Source organism: Gymnodraco acuticeps, unplaced genomic scaffold, assembly GCF_902827175.1.
Source record: "Gymnodraco acuticeps unplaced genomic scaffold, fGymAcu1.1, whole genome shotgun sequence".
Taxonomy (NCBI): Eukaryota; Metazoa; Chordata; class Actinopteri; order Perciformes; family Bathydraconidae; genus Gymnodraco; species Gymnodraco acuticeps.
In genome coordinates, this window is record NW_022990235.1 from 646,174 (window position 1) to 660,902 (window position 14,729).

The 14,729-nt window shown below is 39.9% G+C and overlaps 3 protein-coding genes across 3 annotated transcripts; all 3 read left to right on the forward strand.

Moving 5' to 3' along the window:
* The first annotated feature begins 5,858 nt into the window (after window positions 1-5,858).
* On the forward strand, window positions 5,859-6,853 carry LOC117548156 (mucin-5AC-like). Its single transcript, XM_034219207.1, has 2 exons — window positions 5,859-6,694; window positions 6,784-6,853. Exons 1-2 carry the CDS (start codon window positions 5,859-5,861, stop codon window positions 6,851-6,853), a joined length of 906 nt encoding a protein of 301 aa, XP_034075098.1.
* A 1,243-nt stretch (window positions 6,854-8,096) lies between these two features.
* On the forward strand, window positions 8,097-9,956 carry LOC117548157 (uncharacterized protein PB18E9.04c-like). The gene is made up of 2 exons (XM_034219208.1): window positions 8,097-9,694; window positions 9,811-9,956. The coding sequence occupies exons 1-2, from the start codon at window positions 8,224-8,226 to the stop codon at window positions 9,954-9,956; spliced, it is 1,617 nt and encodes a 538-aa protein (XP_034075099.1). The 5' UTR covers window positions 8,097-8,223.
* A 1,520-nt stretch (window positions 9,957-11,476) lies between these two features.
* Window positions 11,477-13,639, forward strand: LOC117548158 (mucin-3B). Its single transcript, XM_034219209.1, has 9 exons — window positions 11,477-11,488; window positions 11,902-12,028; window positions 12,139-12,263; window positions 12,423-12,487; window positions 12,590-12,789; window positions 12,909-13,074; window positions 13,176-13,340; window positions 13,426-13,496; window positions 13,605-13,639. The coding sequence occupies exons 1-9, from the start codon at window positions 11,477-11,479 to the stop codon at window positions 13,637-13,639; spliced, it is 966 nt and encodes a 321-aa protein (XP_034075100.1).
* Window positions 13,640-14,729: the final 1,090 nt, after the last annotated feature.

Sequence of the window (14,729 nt, forward strand, 5' to 3'; positions counted from 1 at the left end):
TTAACTTCGTCACAGCTCATTTATTCCTGTTGCTATTGAGACTGCTTATTAACTTAGCTGGGATCATGTTGAACAGTCTATTTATAGATTGGCTATTTCATTATAATGACAAAACGGACTATGAGACTGTTAAACACCTGCACTTTTGAAAGAATATCCATAACATTCATCTGGCTGCAACTTACAAAGTATCTATCTAATATATAATATTCCAATCACTTGTATATAGACTCTTATTGCACTATTTACATTTTATTTTTGTATTTACTTGCACTATTTATTCAGTTTTTCAGTTTTATTATGTTGCACTGTTGGAGGAGCCTGTGAGTTAAGATTTCCATCGATATAACCACACTAGCTATGCACGTATGACAAATAAAAGCCTTGAACATTGAAAATTGAACCTATTTGTTGCTCAATGTGTCATACTTTAAGTGAGAGTCGTTTGATCTGCATTATAATAATAATAGATTTAATTTGTTAGCGCTTTTACAGGTGCTCAAAGACGCTTTACAGATATAGTGAAGGGAAAAGAAAAGGAAGGAACAACAAATAAATATATAGTTAAAGTTAAAGTCAAATAATACAAAAACAATCACACATTAAAAGTCAGATTGAAGAGGTGAGTTTTTGTGAGTTTTTTGAAGGTGGTGAGGTCAGTGCAGTCTCTGATGGGTTGTGGGAGTGAGTTCCAGAGGGAGGGGGCAGCAACGGAGAAGGCTCTGTCCCCCCAGGTCCGGTGATTGGTGCGGGTGGGGATGGATAGGAGGTTGGCTTCTGATGAGCGGAGGCAGCGGGAAGGGGCGTGGTGGTGCAGCAGGTCTGTGAGGTAGGGGGGGGCCTGATTGTTGAGGGCTTTGTGAGTAATCAGGAGGACTTTGAAGTTGATTCTTTGACGGACGGGGAGCCAGTGGAGGTTCTGGAGGACGAGAGTGATGTGGTCTCGGGAGCGGGTGTGGGTGAGGAGGCGGGCAGCAGAGTTCTGGATATGTTGGAGTTTATTGAGGAGGTTGGATGGTATGCCGGCGTAGAGGATGCTATTGCAGTAGTCGAGTCGTGAAGTGATGAATGCATGAATCAGGGTTTCAGCAGCAGAGGAGGAGAGTGATGGGCGGAGACGGGCAATGTTTTTGAGGTGGAAAAAGGCGGTCCTGGTGATGTGATTTATGTGGTGGTTGAATTTGAGCTGACTGTCGAAGATGACTCCGAGGTTGCGGATGTGAGGGGGGGAGATAGAGTGTGGCTGTCAATGGTGAAGTTGAAATTCTGGATGTCTTTGATACAGGATGGGGGGCCGATGATGATGATGTCTGATTTGGCACTGTTCAGTTGGAGATAGTTTGTTTGCATCCATGCTTTTATTTCTGAGAGACAGTTGGTGAGAGTGGGGTGTGTTGTGGGGGTGATGGTTTTTGTTGAGATATAAAGTTGGATGTCATCGGCGTAGCAGTGAAATTCAAGGTTGTGGCGACGAATTATTTTGCCAAGGGGGAGCATGTAGAGGATGAAGAGGAGGGGGCCAAGCACCGAACCCTGGGGGACACTTTGGGACAGAGGAGCAGTGGAGGAGGTGCAGTTGTTGATGTTGATAAACTGATGTCTGTCGGTGAGGTAGGATTTCAGCCAGGAGAGTGCAGTGTCGGTGATGTTGAGTGATGATTCGAGGAGGGACAGCAGGATGGCGTGGTTGATGGTGTCGAATGCTGCGGTGAGGTCGAGGAGGATGAGGATGTTAAGGTTGCCGGAGTCAGAGGAGAGGAGGAGGTCGTTTGTGATTTTGAGAAGAGCTGTTTCGGTGCTGTGTTTTGATCGGAAACCGGATTGAAATGGCTCAAAGAGATCATTGGAGCTGAGGTGGGCTTTAAGTTGTGAGGCAACGACACGTTCAAGTATGTTTGACAGAAAGGGGAGATTTGAGATGGGCCGGAAGTTGGACATGATGTCAGGTGTGAGTCCATGTCTTTTGAGAATGGGTGTGACAGCAGCCAGTTTGAGAGAGGGGGGAACTGATCCAGATCTGAGGGAGGAGTTAATGATGGTGGTGATGAGTTGGGAGATGGCAGGGAGGCTCTCTTTAACACATTTGGAGGGCATTGGGTCAAGTGTGCAGGTGGAGTTAATTCCAGTCATGAAGTCGGACAGTTGCATGGGGGTCACAGGGGAGAAGTGGGACAGGGGCTGTGAGGTGAAGGGGGGGGAGCCAGGAGGGGAGGTGGGGGGTGCTAATGAGGGTGTCAGATTGCTGTAAATGTTGCTGATTTTGGTTTGGAAAAACGAGAGGAAGGAGTTGCACTGTTCGGTGGTGAAGGATTAGGTGGCGTTGTCACAGGGTTTGAGAAGTTTGAATTATGTCCCGCTTATTACCATATCGTGTAAATATTGGATCGAAAAAAACACTAGAAATAAAGCAATAAGCAAATATAATACTAATTGCTATTTATGACTATTTAACATCCAATTCACTAAGTATGTTTGGAGAACAAACAAATGAATGCATAAATATATTACTAAAAACAAATAACTTTTATTTATTGTCTATATACAGTATAAATATATATATTTATATATATATATATATATGTGTGTGTGTGTGTGTGTGTGTGTGTGTGTGTATACAATAATAATATGTATATTTGTAAATAACATTTTCAAGTGTTTGTTGAATGTCACCTAATTATTGGGGATGAAAGAGCAGCTCGGCTTGACTACAGTCTCACACACACAAACCCCACCTCAACCACTCATGCATTATTCCTAGTCAACTTCAACGTCATTGGTGTTTCAGGGAAAATCCCAAATCTTTGTAGCGCTATGCAAATATACATAAAAATGTTTACCCAGGGAGGGGAGGGCACTGCTTCAGTTAACCTCAGTTTAGCATCTGATAAATGACAGCGTAGATACTGATAGACAAACGTTTATATAGCATACTACTGCCAACAGGATTGAACTAGACTTCCAATTTGAAGACATCAATAGAGGCGATTATTGAAAGCTTACTGCAGAACTGAAAAACAAAGAACATTTAACTTATTATTCTTCATCATACTTCAACTACCTATTAATGGAGTGAACAGCAGGTGACATTTTGTTATCTTTTCATCTTTTGGATGGTTAACCAAATGCAGTAAAAATGAAAACGTGGATTCATGTGTGGTCCTGTAACTGGAGGAAGCTTTTCATCTTTTTTATAATCCTTGCGCTTTTGGTCATCCTGCTCATGGCATTTTGTGTTTTCTTTACACAAAAAAGAGGTAAGTGTTTGCTTTCTGTATTTTTCATTCCAAAGAAAGGGGGAGTTTACTAATCACTTGACTGAATAGTTATTTTAAATAGCCTTCAAACCAATATCACTTAACTACAATAAATGCAGACAGAGCAAATTACTTCTCTCTGTTATTAGGCACATTAACCCTAACACAATACTGAAGCGTAATTGTCTCAATATATTAGTTATATATATTTTTCACAAATAATTGAACATATGTTGGTGATTCATTAATCAATTATTTATACTATGAGTTAACTGGATTTATTTTTTCCCCGCATGCATTTGAAAACTATGACACACAACTGTCTAAAATCCAGATCACAACTTATAATATTGCAAAGAATGTCACTATGATTATAAGTTCTTACAATGTTCACTTCGGTTTTTAAATTTTTTTATTCCATGTAAGCAAGACAATTCACATGAAAAGGAAATAACTGATACTGTCTACAGATTGAATGGCATATCAGTTAATAATTAAAGAACCATAATATTGTAACAATATAATCATTAAACAGCCATTACATATTTGCCCAGGTTAAGTAAAATATAAACTGTTTAATATTGTGGAGGACAGGATTTTTAGTTCATGTGACTAAGATGCCAGCCTTGGCACTAATTAACATAAACAACACTTAAAATAAACAATTGAAACGATAAAATTGAAACTCTGCAGAATTTTTGACAAAGAGGTAGTTTAAAGAAAATATAAGAAAGTGGTAAATTCTCAGTAACTTAAGTCTAAACGTGACTTTAAAAGGTGATGCCAGTTGGTGTGATGTGTACTGACAAATACATTAATTACACACAATTATTCTCTTGTATGACAGGAGATCAAAATGAAAAAAGAAATAAACCTGCTGAAACATGGGGAAAAACACTGACATCAAGCAAACGTGAAGGAAATAATCTGTCAAAGACATCAGAAGCAGAAGAATTGGTCAACAGCCCTTCAACTTTGACTACCACAAAGTCCTTTCCTCCTGATCCTCAAGAAATGTCATCTTTTAATACAACAAAATCAGTGACCACAATAGGAATTGCAACATCCTTTACAGCTGATACCAGCACAACCCAGCTCCCATTGACTAGCCAGGAAAAATCTGCAAAAACAATGTCCTCATCAACGGAGCATCAATCTACAGCTACTAAAACTATGAAAACAACAAGGGAAATAGAATCAACAATGTCAACATCAACATTAACTGAACACAAATCTGAAACCACAATAATGGGGACAAGCACCACACAGCTCCCATCGACTAGCCAGGAAACATCTACAACATTGATGTCCTCATCAACAGAGCAACAATCTACACATGTTACTACGCTTGTTACACCAACAGGAACAATGGAGCCAACAATGTCAACATCAACATTCACCTCGAATGGAGAAACAAGTACTTCCAACACTGATAAATCTGCAACAACAATCATTTCCCCCACAAATACAGAGGGTTCCTCAGGTTCACCCTCTACATCCCATCCACAAACTACTAATTTCATACAAACATCTCCTGAAGGCAAATCTGAAACAACACCAATGGGGACCAGCACCACACAGTTCCCATCGAATAGCCAGGAATCATCTACAACATTGATGTCCTCATCAACCGAGAAACAATCTACACCTGTTACTACGCTTGTTACACCAACAGGAACAATGGAGTCAACAATGTCAACCCCAATATTTACATCGAAAGGAAAAACAAGTACTTTCAACAGTGAGCAATCCTCAACAACATTAATATCCACCACAAATACAGAGGTTTCATCAGATTCCAGCTCAACTTCCCCTCCACTAACTGCTCATTTAACACAAACATCTCCTGATCACAAATCTGAAACAACATCAATGGGGACCAGCAATACACAGTTCTCATCGACTGGCCAGGAAATATCTACAACATTGATGTCCTCATCAACCGAGCAACAATCTACACCCGTTACTGTCTATCCAACAGGAACAATGGAGCCAACAATGTCAACATCAACATTCACCTCGAATGGAGAAACAAGTGCTTCCAACACTGATCAATCTGCAACAACAATCATTTCCCCCACAAATACAGAGGGTTCCTCAGGTTCACCCTCTACATCCCATCCACAAACTACTCATTTCATAGAAACATCTCCTGAAGACAAATCTGAAACAACACCAATGGGGACCAGCAATACACAGTTCCCATCGACTAGCCAGGAAATATCTACAACATTGATGTCCTCATCAACCGAGCAACAATCTACACCCGTTACTGTCTATCCAACAGGAACAATGGAGCCAACAATGTCATCATCAACATTCACCTTGAATGGAGAAACAAGTACTTCCAACACTGAGCAATCCTCAACAACATTAATATCCACCGCAAATACAGAGGTTTCATCAGATTCCAGCTCAACTTCCCCTCCAATAACTGCTCATTTAACACAAACATCTCCTGAACACAAATCTGAAACAACATCAATGGGGACCAGCACCACACAGTTCCCATCGACTAGCCAGGAAACATCTACAACATTGATGTCCTCATCAACCGAGCAACAATCTACACCTGTTACTACGCTTGTTACACCAACAGGAACAATGGAGCCAACAATGTCAACCCCAATATTTACATCGAAAGGAGAAACAAGTACTTTCAACAGTGAACAATCCTCAACAACATTAATATCCACCACAAATAGAGAGGTTTCATCAGATTCCAGCTCAAGTTCCCCTCCACTAACGGCTCATTTAACACAAACATCTCCTGAACAAAAATCTGATACAACATCAATGGGGACCAGCACCACACAGTTCCCATCGACTAGCCAGGAAACATCTACAACATTGATGTCCTCATCAACCGAGCAACAATCTACACCTGTTACTACGCTTGTTACACCAACAGGAACAATGGAGCCAACAATGTCAACCCCAATATTTACATCGAAAGGAGAAACAAGTACTTTCAACAGTGAACAATCCTCAACAACATTAATATCCACCACAAATAGAGAGGTTTCATCAGATTCCAGCTCAAGTTCCCCTCCACTAACGGCTCATTTAACACAAACATCTCCTGAACAAAAATCTGAAACAACACTAATGGGGACCAGCAATACACAGTTCCCATCGACTAGCCAGGAAACATCTACAACAATGATGTCCTCATCAACAGAGCAACAATCTACACCTCTTAATACGCTTGTTACACCAACAGGAACAATGGAGCCAACAATGTCAACATCAACATTCACCTCGAATGGAGAAACAAGTACTTCCAACACTGATCAATCCTCAACAACATTAATATCCACCACAAATACAGAGGTTTCATCAGATTCCAGCTCAACTTCCCCTCCACTAACTAATCATTTAACACAAACATCTCCTGATCACAAATCTGAAACAACATCAATGGGGACCAGCAATACACAGTTCCCATCGACTAGCCAGGAAATATCTACAACATTGATGGCCTCATCAACCGAGCAACAATCTACATCCGTTACTGTCTATCCAACAGGAACAATGGAGCCAACAATGTCAACATCAACATTCACCTCGAATGGAGAAAGAAGTGCTTCCAACACTGATCAATCTGCAACAACAATAATTTTCCCCACAAATACAGAGGGTTCCTCAGGGTCTCCCTCTACATCCCATCCACAAACTACTCATTTCATACAAACATCTCCTGAAGACAAATCTGAAACAACACCAATGGGGACCAGCACCACACAGTTCCCATCAACTAGCCAGGAATCATCTACAACATTGATGTCCTCATCAACCGAGAAACAATCTACACCTGTTACTACACTTGTTACACCAACAGGAACAATGGAGTCAACAATGTCAACCCCAATATTTACATCGAAAGGAAAAACAAGTACTTTCAACAGTGAGAAATACTCAACAACATTAATATCCACCACAAATACTGAGGTTTCATCAGATTCCAGCTCAAGTTCCCCTCCACTAACTGCTCATTTAACACAAACATCTCCTGATCACAAATCTGAAACAACATCAATGGGGACCAGCAATACACAGTTCCCATCGACTAGCCAGGAAACATCTACAACAATGATGTCCTCATCAACCGAGCAACAATCTACATCCGTTACTGTCTATCCAACAGGAACAATGGAGCCAACAATGTCATCATCAACATTCACCTTGAATGGAGAAACAAGTACTTCCAACACTGAGCAATCCTCAACAACATTAATATCCACCGCAAATACAGAGGTTTCATCAGATTCCAGCTCAACTTCCCCTCCAATAACTGCTCATTTAACACAAACATCTCCTGAACAAAAATCTGAAACAACATCAATGGGGACCAGCACCACACAGTTCCCATCGACTAGCCAGGAAACATCTACAACATTGATGTCCTCATCAACCGAGCAACAATCTACACCTGTTACTACGCTTGTTACACCAACAGGAACAATGGAGCCAACAATGTCAACCCCAATATTTACATCGAAAGGAGAAACAAGTACTTTCAACAGTGAACAATCCTCAACAACATTAATATCCACCACAAATAGAGAGGTTTCATCAGATTCCAGCTCAAGTTCCCCTCCACTAACGGCTCATTTAACACAAACATCTCCTGAACAAAAATCTGATACAACATCAATGGGGACCAGCACCACACAGTTCCCATCGACTAGCCAGGAAACATCTACAACATTGATGTCCTCATCAACCGAGCAACAATCTACACCTGTTACTACGCTTGTTACACCAACAGGAACAATGGAGCCAACAATGTCAACATCAACATTCACCTCGAATGGAGAAACAAGTACTTTCCAACACTGATCAATCCTCAACAACATTAATATCCACCACAAATACAGAGGTTTCATCAGATTCCAGCTCAACTTCCCCTCCACTAACTGCTCATTTAACACAAACATCTCCTGATCACAAATCTGAAACAACATCAATGGGGACCAGCAATACACAGTTCCCATCGACTAGCCAGGAAATATCTACAACATTGATGTCCTCATCAACCGAGCAACAATCTACACCCGTTACTGTCTATCCAACAGGAACAATGGAGCCAACAATGTCAACATCAACATTCACCTCGAATGGAGAAACAAGTGCTTCCAACACTGATCAATCTGCAACAACAATAATTTTCCCCACAAATACAGAGGGTTCCTCAGGTTCTCCCTCTACATCCCATCCACAAACTACTCATTTCATACAAACATCTCCTGAAGACAAATCTGAAACAACACCAATGGGGACCAGCAATACACAGTTCCCATCGACTAGCCAGGAAATATCTACAACATTGATGTCCTCATCAACAGAGCAACAATCTACACCAGTGACTGTCCATCCAACAGGAACAATGGAGCCAACAATGTCAACATCAACATTCACCTTGAATGGAGAAACAAGTACTTCCAACACTGATCAATCCTCAACAACATTAATATCCACCACAAATACAGAGGTTTCATCAGATTCCAGCTCAACTTCCCCTCCACTAACGGCTCATTTAACACAAACATTTCCTGAACAAAAATCTGAAACAACACCAATGGGGACCAGCAATACACAGTTCCCATCGACTAGCCAGGAAACATCTACAACAATGATGTCCTCATCAACAGAGCAACAATCTACACCTCTTACTACGCTTGTTACACCAACAGGAACAATGGAGCCAACAATGTCAACATCAACATTCACCTTGAATGGAGAAACAAGTACTTCCAACACTGATCAATCTGCAACAACAATCATTTCCCCCACAAATACAGAGGGTTCCTCAGGTTCACCCTCTACATCCCATCCACAAACTACTCATTTCATAGAAACATCTGCTGAAGGCAAATCTGAAACAACACCAATGGGGACCAGCACCACACAGTTCCCATGGACTAGCCAGGACTCATCTACAACATTGACGTCCTCATCAACCGAGCAACATTCTACAATTGTTACTACGCTTGTTACACCAACAGGAACAATGGAGGCAACAATGTCAACCCCAATATTTACATCGAAAGGAGAAACAAGTACTTTCAACACTGAGCAATCCTCAACAACATTAATATCCACCACAAATACAGAGGTTTCATCAGATTCCAGCTCAACTTCCCCTCCACTAACGGCTCATTTAACACAAACATCTCCTGAACAAAAATCTGAAACAACACCAATGGGGACCAGCAATACACAGTTCCCATCTACTAGCCAGGAAACATCTACAACAATGATGTCCTCATCAACAGAGCAACAATCTACACCTCTTACTACGCTTGTTACACCAACAGGAACAATGGAGCCAACAATGTCAACATCAACATTCACCTCGAATGGAGAAACAAGTACTTCCAACACTGATCAATCTGCAACAACAATCATTTCCCCCACAAATACAGAGGGTTCCTCAGGTTCACCCTCTACATCCCATCCACAAACTAATAATTTCATACAAACATCTCCTGAAGACAAATCTGAAACAACACCAATGGGGACCAGCACCACACAGTTCCCATCGACTAGCCAGGAATCATCTACAACAATGATGTCCTCATCAACCGAGAAACAATCTACACCTGTTACTACACTTGTTACACCAACAGGAACAATGGAGTCAACAATGTCAACCCCAATATTTACATCGAAAGGAGAAACAAGTACTTTCAACAGTGATCAATCCTCAACAACATTAATATCCACCACAAATACAGAGGTTTCATCAGATTCCAGCTCAAGTTCCCCTCCACTAACTGCTCATTTAACACAAACATCTCCTGATCACAAATCTGAAACAACATCAATGGGGACCAGCAATACACAGTTCCCATCGACTAGCCAGGAAATATCTACAACATTGATGTCCTCATCAACCGAGCAACAATCTACACCCGTTACTGTCTATCCAACAGGAACAATGGAGCCAACAATGTCAACATCAACATTCACCTCGAATGGAGAAACAAGTACTTCCAACACTGATCAATCTGCAACAACAAAAATATCCCCCACAAATACAGAGGGTTCATCAGGATTCCAGCCTCTACATTCCCATCCACATAACTACTCATTTACACAAACATCTCCTGAACAAAATCTGAAACAACATCAATGGGGACCAGCACCACACAGTTCCCATCGACTAGCCAGGAAACATCTACAACATTGATGTCCTCATCAACCGAGCAACAATCTACACCTGTTACTACGCTTGTTACACCAACAGGAACAATGGAGCCAACAATGTCAACCCCAATATTTACATCGAAAGGAGAAACAAGTACTTTCAACAGTGAACAATCCTCAACAACATTAATATCCACCACAAATAGAGAGGTTTCATCAGATTCCAGCTCAAGTTCCCCTCCACTAACGGCTCATTTAACACAAACATCTCCTGAACAAAAATCTGATACAACATCAATGGGGACCAGCACCACACAGTTCCCATCGACTAGCCAGGAAACATCTACAACATTGATGTCCTCATCAACCGAGCAACAATCTACACCTGTTACTACGCTTGTTACACCAACAGGAACAATGGAGCCAACAATGTCAACATCCAATATTTACATCGAAAGGAGAAACAAGTACTTTCAACAGTGAGCAATCCTCAACAACATTAATATCCACCACAAATACAGAGGTTTCATCAGATTCCAGCTCAACTTCCCCTCCACTAACTGCTCATTTAACACAAACATCTCCTGAACAAAAATCTGAAACAACATCAATGGGGACCAGCAATACACAGTTCCCATCGACTAGCCAGGAAATATCTACAACATTGATGTCCTCATCAACCGAGCAACAATCTACACCCGTTACTGTCTATCCAACAGGAACAATGGAGCCAACAATGTCAACATCAACATTCACCTTGAATGGAGAAACAAGTGCTTCCAACACTGATCAATCTGCAACAACAATCATTTCCCCCACAAATACAGAGGGTTCCTCAGGTTCACCCTCTACATCCCATCCACAAACTACTCATTTCATAGAAACATCTCCTGAACACAAATCTGAAACAACACCAATGGGTCCCATCCCAACTGTGCTCCCATTGACTAGCCAAGAAACATCTACAACATTGATGTCCTCATCAACAGGGCAACAATATACACCCCTCACGGCTATTACAACAACAGGAAAAATGGAACCAACAATGTCAACCTCAACATTGACATCGGATGGAGAAACAAGTACTTCCAACACTGATCCAGCTGCAACAACTGTAATTTCAACCACAAATACAGTGGTTTCCTCAAGTTCACACTCAACATCCACAACACTGACCACTCATTTCACACAAACATCTCCTGAACACAAATCTGAAACTACTCCAATGGGTCCCATCCCAACTGTGCTCCCATTGACTAGCCAAGAAACATCTACAACATTGATGTCCTCATCGACAGTGCACCAATCTACACCTGTCCCGAAAGTGACACCAACACTTAATACTCTTTCAATACCATCTTCAAAAGCTTTGACGTCAGTGGAAATCATCACCACAAACACATTTACAAGAAAAACTCATTCAACATCAACCATCATTCCCCTTTCAAATACAACGATTACATTAACAACACAACCTACAACTCCTCAATGTCAGAACTGTCAATGTTTGGGGGGTACCTGTAAATTCATTATCACACTTGGAAAATGTCAATGCCTCTGTCAGGATTTTTTTTTTGGAGAGTCCTGTTCTTTTGGAAAGAATGACACAGCTCCTCATATTGGTGAGGTTTTGCATACCCAAATATTGATTTCCAAAATATGCTCCAACATTTTTTGGGGAAATATATAATATTTTTGCAATGTCAATAAATTGGTCTATTTTTGTTTCCAGACCCTGAGGAATTACCAACTCGGAAAGCAAATTTTTCTTTAGAAATCCAGGTCAATTTTCAATTGGCTTTTAAAGATCTTAGCTCACCTCAATCGTTGGAATTCATCAAAACCTTAGAACTACAGGTAGACCATTTTCTTATTTATTTACACAGCAATCGTTGCAATAACTTTAATTTATACACATTTTTCTGTAATTAGTTTTTTGCTCTATAGTTTTTTTAATGTTAGTGTCCAAACATATGTTTATACCATTAATAATAATACATTTTCCCTGTGTTGTAGATTGAAGCTTTATGCAAAGAAGCAGATCCACAAACCTTTAAAAAAGTACAAGTCATCAATTTATCGTGAGTTTTCATTTAACTTTACTGATAAAATAACTCAAATTACTCTTTAATCCAGAACAGTTTGTTTCCTATTGGTAATATCTATCTTTTATTTTACTGTAGACCAGGAAGTGTTGTTGCAAAGAGTATGGCAGAGTACATTTATCCAAACAATGAATCTCAAATCCAGTTTGTCAACACTCTGCTTGATGGGAGGTTGACTAACATCTTGAATGACACAAAAAACCTCATGACGATTTCTAATGCCTTTAATGCAGTCGTGCAGTTGAAGGAAATCACCTTCCAGCCACCTGAGATAAAAAGTATGTACAGGCAGTAATAAACGTGCATATTTGACATATTGTCAGTTGTTCTTCCTAGAACATGTCATCATTTTTTGTTTGTTTGTTAATGATAACTTAATTTACTTTTTTGCAATCAGATATCACAGATATTAAGCCTTTTGTAAACTGTTCTCAGTTTACTAATTACACTGCTGAGATCGTTAACGGTAAATGGCAGTGTGTAGGACCTTGCAAAACCAACACGGATTACTGTCACCAACATGGAGAGTGTTACAATGACATTAGCAAGGGGCCAATCTGTAGGTAAGCATGAACATCACTTTGTATCTCACATCTGTCATATTTTTGCATATAATGTCACTTTCATTAAACATTTGTTTTACTTTTATGGCCTTTTAATCCAGATGCTTTGAGTCTAGCCTTGAGCAGTTTTATGGCCCACAATGTGACGTCTCCCGTTGGGGTCCAGGTTTCTATGGTGCACTGTTTGGATCATTGGCAGTGGTGCTCCTGCTCTTAATTATCATCATCATTGCTGTCATCGTAAAAAAGAAACAAATGGTTGTTTGGTGGGTTCCTAGATAACACTATGCGAATGTTCAAAAGAAAATATTTTTGCTGTAATAATTGTATTTAAACATTGCTCTATTTTAGGAAAAGGAGCAACTCCTATAACAGAAGACTCTCAGCTTTTGAAGAAGACTTCTTTGACTTCTCTGATACAGGTGTGTTATCCGTAATCCGTTTTTTTTTTTTTTTTAAACAGCTTACAATTTTTCAGAAAGGACACTTACATTTGCAATTTAAAATATTATCCTGTTTCTTTACTCCAGGAAATCACAACTTGGGACTTGCAGGTACATACTAGAGGAATTTAGGCCACAACTAAAAAGTGATCACAACTGATTACAGGTGTTCTTGTTTACTATTTTGTTTTTACATACAGTACCTATTGAAGAACTGATAAATGTAAGATTGTAGTTTAATTGTTGATATTAATGTCATCATTTGTGTGTCTATCCAGGTCACAACAAAACATCCAGAGGTTTTTGAACATCAACCCCAGATTATGGCTACAGAACGCAACATTTTGTGTTAATAACAATGGTTTTCCATGGTAGTAGTGAGGAACATTACAAATTGTATGAGCTACCAACTTTATATTGCACATAATGTATTTGAATTGTAATTTGTTGTTATGATATTAATGACTTTGTTTATAATATTTGTAATTCAATGTAGCCTCTTGTGCCCTATCTTAAAATAAACATGTCAAATCATACATCAGTGAATTCAAATTACACTAACAATTTGTCTTTTCAATGACACTGTTGCTCTGCTCTTAAATTCAAAGTAATATACAGCTCTGGAAGAAATAATAATAAAGAGACCACTGCACCATTATCACTTTCTCTGGTTTTACTTTTTACATGCGTTTGAGTAAAATGAACCTTTTTTATATTTGATCATATAAACTACGGACAAAATGTCTCTGTTTGGAATTCAATAGACACTGGAATGGCTGCCATACATGTAGAGATTGAGATTTAAGATACATTTTGAGTGGTCCCTTAATTTTTTTCAAAGCTGTATGTAACATGTGAAAATATTGAATTCTGTCCCTTCTTGAACTCTTGTCCGGAGGGAATGTTGGCTTCAGCTTAGAAGTCAGTGTCTAGGGTTTCTGAATGTGTATTAAATCATCTAAGAAAGTACATTTTATTGATGACGTTCCCTAAATTCAGTACAATGTCCTGTCACTAGATCACCCACCACACACACACACACACACACACACACACACACACACACACACACACACACACACACACACACACACACACACACACACACACACACACACACACACACACACACACCACACACACACACACACACACACACACACACACACACACACACACACACACACACACACACACACACACACACACACA

Coding starts and splice junctions, on each gene's coding strand:
- LOC117548156 (XM_034219207.1), top strand. CDS start 5,859: ATGGAGCCAACAATGTCAACCCCAATATTTACATCGAAAGGAGAAACA. Junction 6,695..6,783: donor ATGGGGACCAGCAATACACA/GTTCCCATCGAC, acceptor TCTATCCAACAG/GAACAATGGAGCCAACAATG.
- LOC117548157 (XM_034219208.1), top strand. CDS start 8,224: ATGGGGACCAGCAATACACAGTTCCCATCGACTAGCCAGGAAATATCT. Junction 9,695..9,810: donor AAATACAGAGGGTTCCTCAG/GTTCACCCTCTA, acceptor TCGACTAGCCAG/GAATCATCTACAACAATGAT.
- LOC117548158 (XM_034219209.1), top strand. Junction 12,488..12,589: donor GTACAAGTCATCAATTTATC/GTGAGTTTTCAT, acceptor ATTTTACTGTAG/ACCAGGAAGTGTTGTTGCAA. Junction 13,497..13,604: donor CTTTGACTTCTCTGATACAG/GTGTGTTATCCG, acceptor TCTTTACTCCAG/GAAATCACAACTTGGGACTT.